The sequence below is a fragment of the Notolepis coatsorum genome, assembly GCF_963971535.1.
Source record: "Notolepis coatsorum genome assembly, chromosome: 19".
In the NCBI taxonomy this organism is placed as follows: Eukaryota; Metazoa; Chordata; class Actinopteri; order Aulopiformes; family Paralepididae; genus Notolepis; species Notolepis coatsorum.
In genome coordinates, this window is record NC_140183.1 from 23,620,084 (window position 1) to 23,640,972 (window position 20,889).

Here is a 20,889-nt window from a genome sequence, read left to right on the forward strand (position 1 = left end):
CTTCTTACTGTTGCGCTCCAGAGACTGTGCAAGACAAGATAAGTATGAAATAAAATAACATAGTAAAATTAGAGTAAAAAAAATGAGGTCACAGTGTTCAGTTTAGACATATGTACAATGTTCGAAGCAGAATAGACGTAGTTACCATACAATATACAATACTGTGCAGTGTACTAATATACAATACTATATAGTGCAAGGCAGAAATGGAGAAATGGGACGAGGTGCAATTTAGGTACAATTCACAGTAGGTGTACGAGTTGTAGTGCAAATCCTTTATCAATAAATATAAAGTGTAAGTGTGTTTGTGTGATCTAAAGTGTGGAGAGTGGGTGCTGCAGTGTGTTGTTTGTTTGAGTGAGTGTGTGCGTGTGGGTGTGTGTGCTGTGTGCATTTGATGGTTGTTGCATAGTGATTATTGTTCGTTTAGCAGCCTGATGGCCTGGGGATAGAAGCTTCTTCTGAGTCTTTCTGTGCTCGCCTTAAGACTCCGGTATCGCTTGCCTGACCGCAGCAGTTCAAAGAGGCAGTTGTTCGGGTGGCTCGAGTCCTTAATAATTCTCTTAGCCTTCCCCTTGCACCGCTTGTTGTAAATGTTGTGGAGGGTGGGAAGCCCCCCTCCAATTGTGCGTTCGGCTGAACGTGTCACTCTTTGTAGTCTGCTACGGTCTTGTGCAGTGCTATTCCCAAACCAGGAGGTGATGTTGCCGGTCAGGATGCTCTCTATTGTACATGAGTAGAAGTTCCTAAGGATCTTCTGACTGACTTGGAACTTCCTTAGGCGCCTGAGGAAGTAGAGGCGTTGTCGTGCCTTCTTCACAACACTGTCAATGTGTGTGGTCCATGTCAAGTCCTCGGATATGTGGGCTCCGAGGTACTTGAAACTGTTCACTCTCTCAACCGGTGCCCCGTCGATGCTGAGGGGGCTGTAGTCCTTGACCCCCGACCTCCTGAAGTCCACAATCATCTCTTGTTTTGCTGACGTTCAGGGAGAGGCAGTTCTCCTGACACCACTGTTTAGGTTTAGGTGGTTTAGGAACAGGGAGTTTTTCACAAATCCAGCGCTCCCTTTCTTGGCTGTGACGTAGTCACGTTACATTCGGAGACAGACAGTCGATCTGCCAATTACGTCCCACGGCTTGCACCCACCTCTTCTTCTTACCACCAATCAGAAGCTCTCGTTCGTTTATTTACCTCCGGATTGTCAGCCATTACTCTACTCGGAGCTAACGTTATCTCCCCGCCAGCCACATTGACAAGTACCAGCGCTTATACATTACTGGCAAATGTCTTGTTGCACTTGTGGCAACGAGCGTTGTCAGCATCGACTTTAGTAAAATAGACCCAGACTTTTGAACATTTCGTTCTGTCCGCCATTATGAGAGCAGAGCTGTCTACTCGGCAGCGCAGCACCCGTCTCTGTGTGTGTGTGTGTGTGTGTGTGTGTGTGTGTGTGTGTGTGGGAGAGGAAGAGAGGAGAGAGCACAGCAGGCAGAGAGCACAGAGCTCCCCGCGCAGGCAGAAACACAGTCAGGAGAGATACAACTGCCAACAAGATTAGTTTGCGACGTTTAAATTCCTCAAAAAAAACCTCCATAATTTCTCGAGTACCGATAGCAGTACCGATGACGTCGGAGCTTATAAATACTAAAAATAAAAAAAAAATTGATAAAAAAAAAATATATATATATATATATATATATATATATACAGTTAAAAAAAATATTATAATACAATAAATATCGGTATCGGCTTGAGGAGCATAAAGTTATCGGTATCTGTGTCAAAAAATCAATATCGTGCATCCCTAATTCTGACATCCGAGGTAATAATGACCTGTTTAAATGACGAGATGGCTAATCCCATTCAACTCAATGTTGGTCAAACTGAACGTTTCCACACTTTGCACCAATGTGATTGTGCATACGCGCACTACACTGTGACGTGATGACCCTTCCTTCTTTTATAGTTTCCTGGGTGGACCCCAGGAACAATAGCTGCTGCAATGCCGTAGCAAATGGGGATCCTAATAAACTAAACACACACACACACACACATACACATACACGCACACACATACACATACACGCACACACATACACGCGCACACACACACACACACACACACACACACACACACACACACACACACAACCTCCATGCCCAATTGCTGTGGCTGCTACACTACAGTGTGGGGACGCTTTTGTGGACCAACCAATCAACCAGCTGGTCCCAACTAAATATATATTGAATGAATATATTATATTCAGTACATTTTCATAAAAATTATTTATATAAATATTGGTTATGTACAGGATGAGAAAGCAGGCAGTCAGAGGCAGAAGGCCAGTATCCCTACGCCCCCTCGGACCTCTGCTCCTGAACCCATCCCCAAGGTCCCAGCCAGGTGAGACCTCAGGACGTCTTCTCCTGATCTTCTCTTTACTCCTAGGCAATACGATTTAATAATACAATTACTGTTCAAACATGTGTGACTGATGTGTGACTTTGTGTCATGTGTGACTGATGTGTCACGTGTGTCATCTCCCTCTCCAGTCCTCCTTGCCCTCCAGTGCTGGACCTGAGAGCCATCATGGACATGGAGGCCAGCTCCCTTGGAGCCACTCCTAAAAGCCCTGGAAGGTACGATCATTGTTTTGTCACGTGAATGAATGAATGAAAACTTTATTTAACAGATTGCAGAATGGGTACAATACAGTACGGCTCAATACACACAATTGTTAAGGGGATGCAGACCTGAGAAAGACGTTTGTCTTGTTTACATCAGGGTCCCCCATTTTCAATTCATATCGACATTTATGACATACACAACATACATGACATTTATGGCATAGGGACATACAGGTATTTAGTACTGATACATTTGTGACATAAACGGTATTCAACGGTATTCAAATATACAGTACTGTTACCCATAGATCCTGAGTATATACATATGATGGGGAGGGGACTGTACATTAGGAGGGGGTGGGTGGGTGGGAGAGAAATATACATACGGTGGGGTGGATACTGTACATTTGCAGGGGGTGGGTGGGTGGGAGAGAAATATACATACGGTGGGGAGGAGACTGTCTATTAGGAGGTGGTGGGGGGTTTAGGCATTTACGGTGGCCAGTTTCGAATTGCAGCCTTCCGTAGGTGCTCATTAAGAGCGGTTTTGAATGTGGGTAGGGATTCACATTCCTTTACAGCTTTGGGTAGGGCGTTCCACATTGATGTGGCATAATTGCGAAACGTGTTTAGTCCCTTGTTTGAGCCGAATCTGGGTTTAACATGATTTGTTGAGCTTCCTCTGGTGTAGTGGTTGTGGTATTCACTGACCTTTGGGAAGTATTTTGACATGTACATGGGTACCTTAGTCGTATAGTGTATCTTGTAGACCAGGCCCATTGCAAGTTGCTGTACTCTGTCGTCTACTCTAAGCCATCCTAGGTTGTCAAAGTGGGCAGGGGTGAGGTGGGTTCTGGGGGTAAGGTCAAGTAGTAGTCTGACCAGTTTGTTTTGTGATGTTTGTAATCTTGTTTTTAGCGCCTTTGAGGTGCTTTGGTACCATGAGGTGCAAGCATAGTCGTAGTACCCTTGAATGAGTGCTCCTGCCAGAGTCTTCAGGGTATTCTTGTTTACCAGAGAGGAGATCCGGTACAAGAATCTAGTTCGTTGGTTGACTTTTTTTTATTACATTGGATGCCATTTTGTCACAGGAAAGATTTGCCTCTATGTGTAATGATAGTTTGTTATCATAGTTGTCAATCATAGACATGGAATTGATGACCGTTCAGATCTACATTCATGAATGATCACAATGACACGTCAGACCCATGGAACCAGACACAAGCTCCATTGGGTCTGAATGCGGCACACCAAGACGTAACCAAATTCAAGATTCAAGAGGTTTATTTGTCACATACTGTGTACATACCAGGGCATACAGTGAAATGCGGGTGGCCATGCTCGCTTTGATTGTGCAATAATACTAAATAATAAAATGGCTTCCTGGCAAAAATGGCCGTCAATAAAGTACATTTATATTTAGTCATTTAGCTGACGCTTTCATCCAAAGCGACTTACAAGTTATGTACGACACCCTCAAGACCCCTACGCTCTGCATCTTCTGGCCGCCTCAGACCTACTCCTATCCAAGCTCCGGGAGGGTCATCAAAGAGAAGCCGCCTATTCTCAGTCCTTGCCCCACAATGGTGGAATGAACTACCCACCCCAGTTAGGACAGCCGAATCCCGTCCAATCTTTCGCTGTCGACTAAAGACGCACTTCTTCAACCATTATCTGAAATAATGAAAAAGAAAAAATCTAACCCCAACTAACCTTACTGTCATGCACTTGTCCTAATAAACTAACCTACACTGTAACACGCAACACTTTGATGAACATTGTTACTCAGCTGATAGAGTTGTACCCTTCCTGATGACTTGTCGTACAGAACTTGTAAGTCGCTTTGGATAAAAGCGTCAGCTAAATGACTAAATGTAAATGTAAAGTCAGCAGGAACGGTACAACTCTTTCAGCTGAGTAACATTGTTCCTCAAACAGTGTCGGACTTGAGTACTACAGACTTGAGTGCATAATAGTATAGACATTAGCATAGTAGGTAGTCATATAGACATAATAGTAGGGGTGGGAATCACCAGAGGCCTCACGATACGATACTATCACGATACTTGAGTCACAATACGATAGTATTGCGATACTAAATATATTGAGATATGCTGAGCATTGCGATATTAATATTGCGATTTATTACCTTTTTTCAACTGCAAAGTAAAACTTTGTCAACATGTTTTATCTAATAAAATAAAGTTCAGTCTGTTCATCTCACTTCAATCATTTCTATTGCAGAACATGGGATTTTCTCAAGCAGACAGATGTCAACACTGTAATCTGTGTTGCATGTACCTGACAAACTGAACTGTTTGTATTACAGTCATATTCCAACTTAACTGAATGCACACGTGTGTGTGGACTACTGTACTATTACAGGTATTGAAATGAACAATGCAACTTCCTTATGAAAGTATTTTTTTAATGAATAATTAAATATCGATACTTGGCGTCCCTATATCGATACAGTATCGCCACGCAAAGTATCTCGATACTACTACGTATCGTTTCCCCCCCCCACCCCTACATAATAGTATAGAAATCTTTTTACTTACCATGGTAAAAGTGGTCTAAAAACCAGCCTAATAAATAGTCAAATGTATCTATCATATTAAAGCCGAGTGTCATATTAACCTCTTATCCATCAGGCAAAAAATGGGTCTAGTTTTGCATAACACACCAGTTATGGCCAAGCTCACCATTGAAGCTCCAGCTGAGTGAAGCTGTACAACCAGACATGATGAGGGGCAGCGGGGCCTAAAGTCCAATGCACATGGTGGGCGATTTTTGCCAGGCGAAGACTTTTTTTGCGAGCCGACCGACACAATTGTATCGCATCCATTGTTATGAATGAGAGAACCCACACGGCAGGAGATTTTCGAGCGACGATCGCCCAGCAACTTCTGTCGCCTGGCTAAATATCGCCTCGATCCTATTTTTTGAGGCGACGGCAGGCGACACAGCAAGGACAATGAGGAAATTAACATGACTTCTACTGGTGTATCATTTGTAATATAAATTAATTTATCAATACATTCATTGATCAATAACCTACGTATTATTACCATGCTACTTATGTTAATTATTATTAACAGGAACAATTTAAATAAATAACGTTAGTTGGAGAAGCTATAGTGGCTGCTTGTCATTAACTAATAAATTGACAATGCGCCACGATGCACCTACTAGATGTTTTTATACTCGGGTAACAAAAGAAGTTGTGGATGTTGACAGAGTTTAATGTCCAGGCTGCAGCTGATGTAGTTTGTAAGGTTTATTGTCCAAAGAAAATGATGGTTGAGAACAGACAGTTTGCGTCTTCCGTGAAAAAAACATTCTCTCTCAGCAGGTCCATAACAATACTTGTCCAATCGGTGGTAGTGAACGTATTGTAGCGATCAGTCATGCAGTAATGTCAGGAAGAATGAGGAGAGGTTGTATTGGTATATGGTGGTTTAATTCCAGCTCAATATGGGTTTTTACAGGTTAATACTTCCCTCGTAATGCACAACACAGCTACCTGCTAATATGCTTGCTTCACGACAACCTAACGTCCGGTCCGCCCTCTCATATCTCCTGGGGGGAAACACCCCCCAGCTAAACAGAGCGACACACAGCTCATTATACCTGTGAACGGTCTGGTGTGGGGCACTAAGCGATTGTCGTTGAGCGACAGACGATCGCATCGCCAGGCGACGTCGGTCGCCCGCCGTGTGCATTGGACTTAACGGTTAGAGAAGCAGGGCTTGTGACCCGGAAGGTCGCCGGGTCCATCCCCCAAACAGAAGGAAAACTCTGGGTGTGAAATGGGCACTTAACCCCCAACTGCTCCAGTGGAGCTGGTCAGTGGTCAACAGTGTCAGACTGTGGTTGTACTGGGCAGCTCCTAGTGGTCAACAGTGTCAGACTGTGGTTGTACTGGGCAACTCCTAGTGGTCAACAGTGTCAGACTGTGGTTGTACTGGGCAGCTCCTAGTGGTCAACAGTGTCAGAATGTGGTTGTACTGGGCAGCTCCTAGTGGTCAACAGTGTCAGAATGTGGTTGTACTGGGCAGCTCCTAGTGGTCAACAGTGTCAGAATGTGGTTGTACTGGGCAGCTCCTAGTGGTCAACAGTGTCAGACTGTGGTTGTACTGGGCAGCTCCTAATTGTCAACAGTGTCAGACTGTGGTTGTACTGGGCAGCTCCTAGTGGTCAACAGTGTCAGACTGGTTGTACTGGGCAGCTCCTAGTGGTCAACAGTGTCAGACTGGTTGTACTGGGCAGCTCCTAGTGGTCAACAGTGTCAGACTGTGGTTGTACTGTGTGAGTGTGAAGCAGGGCGTTGCTGAAAAAGAACACCCGTACTCTGTGAACCTACCCTGGTAAATGAGAGAAAGTGATACTAATGTATAATCTGTCCCACTCTCTAGTGTCGTCAGCAGCAGTAGTAGCAGCAAGCACTCTCCTGTTCCCCTGAAGCTGTCTCAGAAACAGAGGAAGATGATGGCGTTGGCAACCAAGGAGGTGTCGTCTCCTTCTGTGTCCAAACCACCCACTGCCGTCACACCACCCCCTGCCGTCAGACCACCCCCTGCCGCCACGCCGCCCAAGAGCAGCGGCAAGGCCTGGTGAGAAGCTACTCTGTAGCTCAGTGGACCATATGCACACAGTCACCCATGTTGCCCTAATGTCATGCTCAGGTTGGGCTCCTTTCCACCCTGTCCCCACGTTTCAGTGATTGAGTTTTACACAACAGCCAGTTCCTTTCCCAGCCTGAGCATCACATAGCAAAATGGCCATCATGTGAATATGGGAGATCATGACTAGGGTTGGGCAATAGTTTTATATTATAGTTTATCATATTGTGATGAAATTAGAATGTTGTGATAATATCATTGTGCACAATTCTGTCATCTAAATGAATGATAGCAACTACATAAATATGGACAAAAATGTCCCTCCAAATGAGATCTTCATATCACACTTTACATTATCATGCAGTTTGTGCGGCTAGGTGGCGCAGTGGGCAAGGCGCTCGCCACCAACGCAGGAGATGCTGGGTTCGAGCCCAGCTCTCTGCGTTGCTACCAGCTTGGCTGGTCGTTCATACTTATACAATTGCCAGTATTAGGGGGTGGGAAGCTGGTGGGTGGGGATCGGACGTTGTGGACAGCGACTCCTACAGGTCGGTTGGTGCGCCTGCGCAGTAGAATCAGGAAGCAACGGGGGCGGCGTGTCCCTCCCGCATTTCTACCAAAGGTAGCCGCATTTCTGGCAGACACTCTCTGATTGGCCGACGTCAGTTTATACACTGGTTAAGCTTAGGCAATCTTCGAAGTTGGTTAAGGTTAGGCAAGTTCTTTCGACGGTTAAGCTTAGGCACTCTTTCGAAGTTGGTTAAGGTTAGAGTTTGTCTTAGAGCATGGCGATAGAACGCCAGGTAGTTTGCAGGCTGTTTGACGTGGAAATGGGCAAAGACACAACTCGTCACGCTATTGGGCGCACATGTCACATGACCAGAAACGTTTCTGCCAGAAATGCGGCTACGGAAAGTATAGACTCGTCCCTCCCACGCAGACCCTCGCCGCTGTGCAGGTGAAAAGATGCGACGGCTGCCTCCTCGAGTACCGGAGGGGACACGTGATGCAAGGCTTCGTCCACATTGCAGCCGGCTTGTGGGAGGCATGGCCTACCAACGTTCGAGACGGGAGGGTAGAATTGGACAATACGAAATTGGGGAAGGGAGAAAAATAGAAAATGGGGAGAAAAAGTAGATTAAAAAAAAAAAAACATTATCATGCAGTTCAATGTGATGAACAGCAATTTGAATATTTATCTTGTGATTTGTACATACTGTTGTTCACATGTCGTGATATATATCTTTATGGGAAAAATTCCTGATGTAGAGAGTAGTTCCTATCTAGTATCTACACAGTACACCAAAGAGTTTAAACATCTAGTGAGTAATTCCTATCTAGTATCTACACAGTAGACCAAAGAGTTTAAACATCTATAGAGTAGTTCCTATCTAGTATCTACACAGTAGACCAAAGAGTTTAAACATCTAGAGAGTAGTTCCTATCTAGTATCTACACAGTAGACCAAAGAGTTTAAACATCTAGAGAGTAGTTCCTATCTAGTATCTACACAGTAGACCAGAGTTTTAACATCTAGAGAGTAGTTCCTATCTAGTATCTACACAGTAGACCAGAGTTTTAACATCTAGAGAGTAGTTCCTATCTAGTATCTACACAGTAGACCAAAGAGTTTAAACATCTAGAGAGTAGTTCCTATCTACACAGTAGACCAAAGAGTTTAAACATCTAGAGAGTAGTTCCTATCTAGTATCTACACAGTAGACCAAAGAGTTTAAACATCTAGAGAGTAGTTCCTACCTACACAGTAGACCATAGAGTTCCAGAAGTCAACACTGCTTCTTCCTCATTTGAGATTCAATGGCAGTTGGAAAGCTGAATTTTCCCCTACCGCCACTCAGTGGAAAGAGTCTCCTCATCACAGACACATTCTTTAGGAGAAGCTTGGTGTGGTGAAGGAAGACCAGGTTACGTAATAAGCGCTCTTTAGGAGAAGCTTGGTGTGGTGAAGGAAGACCAGGTTACGTAATAAGCATTCTTTAGGAGAAGCTTGGTGTGGTGAATACCAGGTTATGTAATAAGCGCTCATTCTTCCCGTCTCTGCGGTTCTGTGGAGGTTCCGTAGCCCAGTGCCAGTTCATGCTAATAGTCCTCCTGATCTCTTTCCTGTCCACATTCTCCTGTCCTCCTCCAGGGCGACCGCAGTCCAGTCACCTCCCTCTTCTCGCTCCTTCCGGGATCTCTTGGCGGAGGAGGCGAGCTGGGTGGTCAAGGCAGGGCCCCCCGGGGCCTCTGGGGCTTCTGGCGTCCAGGCCGCTAGCGGGCCTGCGGTCTCCATCCCCGCTCCCAGGAGGGTCACCTCTGGGGCTTCTGGCGTCCAGGCCGCTAGCGGGCCTGCGGTCTCCACCCCTGCTCCCAGGAGGGTCACCTCTGGGGCTTCTGGCGTCCAGGCTGCTAGCGGGCCTGCGGTCTCCACCCACACTCCCAGGAGGGTCAGCTTCAAATGTGCTGAACCCACTGAGCCAGAGAGACCAGCAGGGTGAGACACACAGGCCTTTCTTTTATACATGTTTGAATGTCTGTATATGTCTGGTATCAGCCTTGTTTTATCCTGGTAGCAGCCTTGTTTGATCCATGCATCCCTATCTGCAACTAGTGTGGGTTCAATCCTTCGATCACTGCAGATGTACTGTACCTGCAAACTGGATGTCCATGCAGAGTACATGGCATGTGAAGCCAAGGATTTTCCCAGAATTCTTTGTACCTGAGATATAAACCCTCATGTTCCTTGTTAGGGTCCAGATGGTGTTACTGATTATGATAAAGAAACACTCGTCACAATAATGATATTTAAACAGAGACATGGTTATGCTCATACACATTGGAGTTAAAGGATGTGCCAGAAATCTGTCTCCGAAGAGATGAAGCAGGTGACCACTAGGGATGCACTGATACTGAAACAGAATATTGGTATCTGAGGATTTTCCCCCACACTAAAATCTGCTACCAGTAACCGTCTAACATGCCAGAAAGCTATGACGGTCAAAGTCTAATTATTACTTACTTACTTACTTACTTACTTACTTACTTACTTACTTACTTACTTACTTACTTACTTACTTACTTACTTACTTACTTACTTACTTACTTACTTACTTACTTGCTTGCTTGCTTGCTTGCTTACTTGCTTACTACTTACTTACTTACTTACTTACTTACTTACTTACTTACTTACTTACTTACTTACTTACTTACTTACTTACTTACTTACTTACTTACTTACTTACTTACTTACTTACTTACTTACTTACTTACTTACTTACTTGCTTGCTTGCTTGCTTACTTACTTACTTGCTTGCTTGCTTGCTTGCTTGCTTGCTTGCTTACTTACTTACTTACTTACTTACTTACTTACTTACTTACTTACTTACTTACTTACTTACTTACTTACTTACTTACTTACTTACTTAGGCCTTTAAATTCCCAAAGGAACATAGGTCGTCGACGAAAAGCTCCTCCTATCCTCTCCGGTCTTGTGCCCTCCGGGTCAAAGTCTATACTGTTCATTAAAAGTAATGGATCGGTACTCTGTATTGGCTCATACCCAAAGCCCAGGTATCCGCATCGGGACTGAACATTTTTGGATCGGTGCCTCCCTACTAGTGACCACTGTTCAGGGAATTCCAAAGTGTGACAACCTGGCTGGTCGTTGCACAGCCCAGTGCCTTTGGCATCCGTTAACTCAACAGGTTCCTGAGTAGGTCTTAGGGATGAGCCCTTTTGGAATGGAACATGGGCATGGAGAGGCTCAAGCACACACACATGCACACGCACACACACAAACTGGCAGCCAGGCCAGAGTTATGTCTCTATAGAGCGAGACCCACTCTGTGTATTACCACTGTTCTCCACTTGATGGCACTGTGCTGCTGCAATTCTTTTTTTAAAGCATCAGCAACACACACACACCATGCTGTTATCAAGACTTCCTATTCCCTAACCTTAACCTCACTCTAATTCTGCTTCTAACCTTAATCTTGACATGAACTTTAACCTTTTCCCCCAGTCTCTACCAGTGTGTCTGAGACTGTCTATTTATTATTTTTGGATAATGTAATGGATATTTTGTATCACATTTTTATCATCCATATTTTATATTTTGCCCTTTGTAAGGTGACCGTGAGCATACAGAACAGGACGTTTAGTAGAAACCCTGCAGACTTGCCCCATAGTTCTCTATCAGAACAGGACGTTCAGTAGAAACCCTGCAGACTTGCCCCATAGTTCTCCATCAGAACAGGACGTTCAGTAGAAACCCTGCAGACTTGCCCCATAGTTCTCTATCAGAACAGGACGTTCAGTAGAAACCCTGCAGACTTGCCCCATAGTTCTCCATCAGAACAGGACGTTGAGTAGAAACCCTGCAGACTTGCCCCATAGTTCTCTTATCAGAACAGGACGTTCAGTAGAACCCCTGCAGACTTGCCCCATAGTTCTCTTATCAGAACAGGACGTTCAGTAGAAACCCTGCAGACTTGCCCCATAGTTCTCCATCAGAACAGGACGTTCAGTAGAAACCCTGCTGACTTGCCCCATAGTTCTCTTATCAGAACAGGACGTTCAGTAGAAACCCTGCTGACTTGCCCCATAGTTCTCTTATCAGAACAGGACGTTCAGTAGAACCCCTGCAGACTTGCCCCATAGTTCTCTATCAGAACAGGACGTTCAGTAGAAACCCTGCAGACTTGCCCCATAGTTCTCCATCAGAACAGGACTTTGAGTGCAAAAAGCTGGATAGCACGAGGACACGTTGGAACTCCTCAAGCCAATCAGAATGTATGGTGGGTGGGACTGTACCGGAGGTGGAGACGTGAGGTGCATCCCATCATGGTTAAATGTCGGAAGCTGTCCAGTGAAACCCCACTGAAGTCACGTTGTTGTTGTGGGGAGACTCATCAGATTAGATTATTATCATCATCATGGCATCATAAAATTGTCTTTGGCCGGGAGACTGGGTGTACTTTTTGTCCCACACACATTGCCACATGGCGTCTTGACATGCAGTCCAGGGATCGGGGAGGAGCGGTTTGGTTTGGACTAATTTCTGTCCAATGTCAAAGAACACTTTGCAATGTGAAATGTGAACATGCTAGACTTTGGGCCAGGTTGCCGTGGGGCGTCTCAGTCCCCACATCGCTGGTCTGTGATGATGTCAGACTGCAAGGGGTAAAGACGCCCGTTCCTAATCGAGCACAATGCTGGAAATATCTAAATCTGGCTGAATTTGTGAAGGCTGATCCCAGCATTATACCAAACAAAAAAAGAAAGCGAAATCCTTCTGCTGGGATCCAACAGCCTGGATACAATTACATGTTGAAGTGAAATATGGTAGAATAATTGCTATGCGCTGGGAGGTAAACCCAATATTAAGGTACACTGTCATGGATCCATACAAAGGTGTGGATTTTTACCATACTGTTGTCAGTGATATACAGACATTGTAACATTGTTAATGTACATATGTATAGTCCTTGCCCCACAATGGTGGAATGAACTACCCACCCCAGTTAGGACAGCCGAAACCCGTCCAATCTTTCGCCGTCGACTAAAGACTCACTTCTTCAACCATTATCTGAAATTAAAAAAAAAATCGAACCCTAACTAACCTTACTATCATGCACTTGTCCTAATATACTAACCTACACTGTAGCACTCAACACTTTGATGAACATTGTTACTCAGCTGATAGAGTTGTGCCCTTCCTGATGACTAGTCGTACAGAACTTGTAAGTCGCTTTGGATAAAAGCGTCAGCTAAAAGACTAAATGTAAATGTATTTATATGCAAATTAATCTAAAATGATTCCTTGCAGCAGTATTATAAAGATATTTTGGATAAAAATAAGATTAGTATACACCATTTTGAATGGAAAAGCACCAAATACATTGAATAGATGCAAGATGGTTGCTGCAATTTGTATCTAGTGTGGCAGAATCCTGAAGGATGCCATTGCAAGAGACTCTGGCAAGACACCCGATGTCGTTGCCCCATCACAATTGTCTTCTCCCCCGTTCCCTTTACCACACTAACAGTTGGGGACTCAACGTCGGGGATCTCTGCTTTTTTAATTCAGCCACACGCTGCTTCCTTGGAGCCACGGTCCCTGACGCCCTGGATAAGCTCCCAGGGCTGCTGTCTTCACCCCCATCTTCACTCCCTGTCTTCACCCCCGTCTTCACTCCCGTCTTCACTCCCGTCTTCACCCCCGTCTTCACCCCGTCTTCACTCCCCGTCTTCACTCACCGTCTTCACCCCCGTCTTCACTACCGTCTTCACTCCCCGTCTTCACCCCCGTCTTCACCCCCGTCTTCACCCCCGTCTTCACTACCGTCTTCACTACCGTCTTCACTCCCCGTCTTCACCCCCGTCTTCACCCCCGTCTTCACCCCCGTCTTCACTCACCGTCTTCACTCACCGTCTTCACTCCCCGTCTTCACTCCCCGTCTTCACCCCGTCTTCACTACCGTCTTCACTCCCGTCTTCACCCCCGTCTTCACTCCCGTCTTCACCCCCGTCTTCACTCCCGTCTTCACCCCCGTCTTCACCCCCGTCTTCACTCCCGTCTTCACTCCCGTCTTCACCCCCGTCTTCACCCCCGTCTTCACTCCCGTCTTCACTCCCGTCTTCACCCCCGTCTTCACTCACCGTCTTCACCCCCGTCTTCACCCCCGTCTTCACCCCCGTCTTCACTCCCGTCTTCACCCCCGTCTTCACTCCCCGTCTTCACCCCCGTCTTCACCTCCGTCTTCACTCCCGTCTTCACCCCCGTCTTCACTCCCGTCTTCACCCCCGTCTTCACTCACCGTCTTCACCCCCGTCTTCACCCCCGTCTTCACTCCCGTCTTCACTCCCCGTCTTCACTCCCGTCTTCACTCCCGTCTTCACTCCCGTCTTCACTCCCCGTCTTCACCCCCGTCTTCACCCCCGTCTTCACCCCCGTCTTCACCCCCGTCTTCACCCCCGTCTTCACCCCCGTCTTCACCCCCGTCTTCACCCCCGTCTTCACTCCCGTCTTCACTCCCGTCTTCACCCCCGTCTTCACTCCCGTCTTCACCCCCGTCTTCACCCCCGTCTTCACCCCCGTCTTCACTCCCGTCTTCACCCCCGTCTTCACCCCCGTCTTCACTCCCGTCTTCACCCCCGTCTTCACCCCCGTCTTCACCCCCGTCTTCACTCCCGTCTTCACTCGGTTCACCAGTGGAATATCAGGAATATTGTCACTCTGTGAGGCCTAGGTCACTCGAGCTTCGCTCTCGTGGCTGCGGGCGCATAACAGCCGTGGCAATATTCCTGATATTCCACTGGTTCTCGTGTATTATTGCTTAATTAGACGCCATTTTCTACCGGATTGTGACGCGTTTTTTTTCCTTCTAGACGTTCACAGAAAGGTAAAGAAACAAAATACCGTTACGTTGTATTTTATGACAATAACGTTGAGGTTTGTTCGACCCGTGAGATAAAAAACATGAAAATCACATCAATATATCTACGAGAAAAATGGTTTGACTTCAGTCGGCGGCGTAGTGTAGTTTTAGGACATTTCGCTAATAACACTTAAAATCATTGGTAAACAAACGTGCTGAAAATATACACTTTGACTGCTGTTTTCATAGGGTTAGGGTATTTACTCTTGGCTACATTTGAAAAAGAAACGCAACATCACTTAATACGGACTGTATTGATCTATTTGTGGTGGTGAAGGAGGCAATTTCCACCCTACATTGTGTGGAGCGCTTTGAGTGTCTAGAAAATCGCTATCTAAATGGAATTAATGAATTTGTGACGTGAAATAAATCTTTATCAATATCGGGCTTAAGAGTTTAATCGTTAATTGTCATCATGTATAGTTCATAGTTTCTGGAAAATAGCTCATGTTCTTCCATTACCCTAGTCTTTTGTCTGGTCCGTCAACTTACAGTTACCCTAGTCTTTTGTCTGATCAGTCACCTTACAGTTACCCTAGTCTTTTGTCTGGTCCATCACCTTACAGTTACCCTAGTCTTTTGTCTGGTCCATCACCTTACAGTTACCCTAGTCTTTTGTCTGGTCCATCACCTTACAGTTACCCTAGTCTTTTGTCTGATCAGTCACCTTACAGTTACCCTAGTCTTTTGTCTGGTCCATCACCTTACAGTTACCCTAGTCTTTTGTCTGGTCTATCACCTTGTTAACACACTGGGTGCCGGCCATTAGATGGGGCCCGCTCTTGTCAGGCCAGCTTCCCATTACAAATTCACTGTGCGTCACATTGTTTGTAGAGCTAAACTAGGGCTGGGCGATATGGCCTAAATATGATATCACGATATTTTCTGACCTTTCGGCGATACACGATACGCATCACGATGTTTTTCTTTTTTTCCCCAAAATTCATTATGAGGCTTACCAAGACAGTATTTGAGTTTGCAAGCTAACATTAAAGACAAAATAAAATACCCATGCATTTAGCATTTTTATATTATATATTAGATTTAGATTATTGGATTATTAGATTATATATTGCATATATTTAGCAATGAGATATTATATGATTTAGATATGAAATATGATGAATTGAAAATGGGGGACCCTGATGTAAACAAGACGAAAGTCTTTCTCTGGTCTGCATCCTCCAGTCCGCTGTTGACTGTTGTTGTATTGAGCTGTACTGTATTATTTGTACCCATGCTGCAATCTTTTAATAACGTTCTCATTCATTCAGTCGGCAAACAGAATCATTTTGATTGACAGTCGCGTCTGCCAATTACGTCACATCGCTTGCACCCGCCCTGCTGTTCTTAGCACCAATCGGAAAGCGCGTATTTATTTTTTACTTCCGCCATTGGAGAGCTCAATGACAATAACAATGGCAGCTCGCCGCGGCCGACGTTTAGCTTTTAGCTCCGCAGAAGGACTAAACGACTGGAGGCATAATGATTTTACTTCAACGGATGTTATAATAAAAGCCTTTCCATACATCTGTCTGATTGAAAACGTTATTAACAGACCGCAGAATGGGCACAACTGAGTCAGCACGGGCTGAGATATGAACGAGCTTGCTATATCTAGGTCGACCTCGGTCGGCACTATGTAAATACGCTGATGTTATTGAAAGTGTAACTATATAGAGACCTCTGAACAGGTCCTGCATTATTATTATTATAACGTTAATGCCACAAAACGAATGCCTTTGTTATCATAAGTAGTCACTTTTGATGCAGTAGTGTGTGTGTGGGGCGGCGCTGTTCAAAAGTGTCAACGTGTGGACCAGATTGACGACACAAGCCTCTTGGGCAAAACATCACGATATCCACGATACGTTTAAAAAGTGTATCGTTAATGAACTGTACCCGATATTTATATAATATCGTCATATCGCCCAGCCCTAAGCTAAACCGATATTTTATATTATAGCTATGGATCCAATATCATTGTCAATTGACTGTATGAAACTTCCGTTCAATATGCCATAAAGAAATAATTTTTCCATCGATACGTTCCCGTTTTATACAGTGGTGAATATGAGTGTTATATCGGAATGATCTGGGATAATTCCTGTGAGGCTATTTATCCCTACACACGCTGCAGTTAAAAATCCAAATGCATATGATCGGTATTATGTTCCATCATGAATGCATGAAAGGGGGGGGGGGGTCATTTGTGATTAATTGATTGCCAATAACGGCATTCGTTATTATCACAACATACACGTTATCTGGGGTATGGCTATGAAATCCTTGCACGATCAAGCAGAAATTGACCTCAAATTGCTCTTACCTTTGGCCGGTTGGATTCCAAAAACAATTTTCCAATTATTTGATCGCCATCCATCTGGTAGATCATAAGTCCATTTGGCACACGCCATAACCTTATACAGCATAATGAATCCGGCGTCCCAAAAAGTATTCCATGCGATCTGGTGAAGCCCTCGCTTCAGGCTAACAGAAAAGTCCGCCCGGAGCGTAAACAGTGTGACACCATGTCTGCAACAGGGGTTACTGCATTCTTGACAGCGCCACTACCAGGATCTGGCCGGTACTGCACCTTCTGAGTCCCAATATGCCTTTTCCATGCAAAATACAGCTTGTGACATGGAATAGGATATTAACACATTGGGGACGAAGCACAGATATATCCGGCTTTTGAATCCATGCGTTGTGGACAGAATCACGGAGATATCCGTGGGAAGTCTCTTTGTTGTCTTTCAATGGTGTTTTCAGTAGCACAATTCTGGATATGCAGCCTGTAGCTTGGATTACGTTTCGAATCGCATATTTCACCATGCAATAAGGGGATTTATCATCAGCCAATGGATATATCGATCTACCAGATGGCGATTGTGAACGGGGAAATGCTCGGGGGGATCCTACCAGCTCATGGTAAGATCTTTTTCACGTAAATTACAGCCCGATCAGAGCTTGCTATGATACTCAACCAGCCGACCAGCGTATGTGGCTACTTAGACGAACACGGTTATTGGTAATCAATAATAATAATAAACGACGTCCCCCGCCCCCCCCCCCCCTTTCATGCATACATGCTTTGGGATCGTCCGGATCATATGCAGTTTGAGTTATTTCTGTAGCATCTGTAAAACGGAAATGCCATTGGATATAACGTTAGCAGCTATTAGCTCTATAACTAGCCTTCCAGAAAATATACTAGACCAAATCCGCTATGAAGCTTATATTCACGGCGCTATAAAATGAGAACCTATTGATGCATTTGTTTTTCTTTAAGACATTTTGAAGGGACGGTTTATGCACTCAATTGACAATGAGAATGGACAGATAGCAATACTATAAAGTATAGATTTAGCTGTACAAAAAGCCACACGTTTGTTTACAAAAGCTGGCCCTCAACCATTATATTAGACGGGCCCCAGTGGCCGCAAAAGTGTTAATATAGAAAAAAAGGAAAAACTACACAGAAACGAGAATCTTCGTTCCCGGCAACCAAAGGGTTGACGCCTTTTCAACATTGATCTGGTTGTTAAACTTTTATTTTATATTTATTGTTGTTTTATTTGTTGTGTTTTGTCCTAATGTATTCTCTCTGTTTTTTTCTGTTCCTGGGACCATGCTGCATGGTGATTTTGCACTTAATGCACATAAAAATGATTCATTGATTAACTCTAAAACTAAGCCTTTTCCTAATGAGGTCGATGAAACAGTTCTAACAAGTAACATGTTTCCAGTAGGAGTTTTTGACCCCACAAGTTGGGGAAACACACACACACACACACACACACACACACACACACACACACACACACACACACACACACACTAACTCATGCACACAGAGCTCGGGTCTGCCCTGCAAGTATGGAGCAATCCAGTGGCTCCTGTAGGTTCAGAGGATCTGATAGGGTCAGCACCTCTTCTGCTTTTTCATGTCGAGAGGCAGAGGAGAAAGGGGAAGTAGTGACAGAACTACTCTCAGGTCGCTTTCACACAGGGGCTGTTTGGTCCGGATTATCGGACCAGAATTAGATAGTCCGGTTTTTCGGGTTTGTGTGAATGCGGTCGAACTCGGTCCGCCAGACCAAACAGGCGAACTCTGGTCCGCCTGAAAACGTAGGTCTCGCTTCGCTTCATCGGACCAAACACGAACCAAATATAGGAAGTGCTTATTACCACTGCTCGCAGCATTCAATGCAAAACAAGCACACTGCATCTATCTCTCTATCTATCTATATATCTATATATCTAACTGTGCATCTTGGGAAGAAGGAAGAAAAAACGTGGCTTATTATATTGTTATTATTATATATATATAACAACGTGGTGTACAAGTTGTTTAGCGAGAGGATGGTGGTAATCGGCTTCAATAGAACAACTCTCCTCCGCTGATCTGGAGTCAGACAGAGCTCGCAGTCCACACACAGACACACACACACGCGCGCGCGCGCGCACACGGGCTCGCAGCCACACACATTTCCACTGTCCAATAGACGAGCGCCCTTTTCGACCGCGTGACATTGTTCAGATAGTTCGGTGCGCCTCACAGATTGCTATGTGAACGCAGGCGAACCAAATGAAGAATGCAACAATGTTGCAACTTCACCACCAGAACCGCACAGAGTCCACCAAAACTATATGTGAAAGCGACCTCAGACTTGTCCAATGTATCTCTTCTCACGAGGGAGAGAGAGTGCGACTCAGTGTTGTGGTCAGACAGACTGAGTGCTCTCTTCCTCACGGTAACTGACCGTGGCTGGGTTGTGATGCCCAGTGACTCTGTCACTCTGACCTTTTCAAACCACAGTCAGCAGGACAAACATCACAGGTCTAATAGAGCTCCACTGGCCCCGCCCCCTCCCCATGCTGGAGCCTCTGGTGAACATTAACATTAGCCGCAACAACTTTGCTATGCAAAATTTACACCCATCGCTTCCCAAGATCATATAGGAGGACACATTTTTATTTAAAGAGTTTGAAACCCAAACTCTTGGGTAACATGTGAATGTTATGTTAAATGTATGCAGCTGCTTTACATTGTCAGAGAGTTTCCAATGTTGAATAGTAAGATTATTGTGGTAAATCAAAATCTTTGCCAGATGGTACAGCAATAGAGAAACCGAGTACTTAAACCTGACTCAGCAGTTTATGAGGAATGAGATAATCCAATCATCTAAACAGTTCACTAAAATATGTTTCTGACAACATCTTAGGCAGGAGATGGGACGTGCGCCTGACGGATCTGAATTCATATCTGATCTGCGATCGAGTCACATGGAAATGATCAATGGAAAGACGTGAAGGCGAACGGACGGAGTTGAAAATATCCCGTCTTCCCTCTTGGACCAAATAGCTGTGGTTAATTCAAAACCTTAATGCCCACCATAGGGCACAGCACAGCCTCAACCCTCTCTCTGTGTTGAGCTGTGGAGTTGCGATCACAGATTACCCAGCAAGCTGAGAGCAGGAACATGGATGAGTCAATTATGGTAACATAACGTTACTGTAAATGTGAAGGGTTCCTCTCTGTCTCTTGTGGGTGTACTGTGCTGTAACTAAATACAATGGCTTCCTCTTTGTCTCTTGTCTTGTGGGTGTATTGTACACTGTTATTGTAAATACAATGGCTTTCTCTCTTGTCTTGTGGGTGTATTGTACTGTTAATGTAAATATGGTTGGTTTCTCTCCCCGTCTCTTGTATTGTGGGCGTATTGTACTTTTAATATACTGTATATATGGTTTTTTTCTCTCCTTCTCTTGTCTTGTGGGTTAACTGAGAAACCAATATGCACAGCCTCTGCTTGGGAATCATGTTTTATTGCAAGATATGTGATATCGGCCTCTGAATGCAGGCCACAGAAAGTGTGTGTGTGTGGGTGTATAAGAGAGATACTGATATGTTGCTCCTAGCTGTGTCGGCGTTAAGCGCTGCAGATGTTTCATATCGGCTTGCTCCTTCGGGGTGATCCAAGGTCCTGCAAGTTAACAGAGAGAGAGAGAGACTTTATTTCTCTCCTCTCCTCTCTGAAACATCATGTGAATTCTACTGATAATGCACATGTGTAGCATACAGTATGTGTTGCAGTTGCACAATACATGTTTGGTAAAACGCTCTCTCCCGCTCTCTCTCTCTCTCCCTCCCTCTCCTCAGAGTACCCTAGTCTTTTGTCTGGTCC

General features: G+C 44.9%; 1 protein-coding gene across 2 annotated transcripts in view; it reads left to right on the forward strand.

The window, feature by feature from the left end:
- Positions 1–20,889, forward strand: part of ibtk (inhibitor of Bruton agammaglobulinemia tyrosine kinase) — a 107,754-nt gene that overhangs the window by 78,295 nt on the left and 8,570 nt on the right. For both annotated transcript variants that reach the window (XM_084335796.1, XM_084335797.1), the window contains exons 24-27: positions 2,316–2,407; positions 2,557–2,643; positions 7,050–7,247; positions 9,409–9,753. In XM_084335796.1, the coding sequence (XP_084191922.1) occupies positions 2,316–2,407; positions 2,557–2,643; positions 7,050–7,247; positions 9,409–9,753 (722 nt within the window). The remainder of the gene's footprint in view (positions 1–2,315; positions 2,408–2,556; positions 2,644–7,049; positions 7,248–9,408; positions 9,754–20,889) is intronic.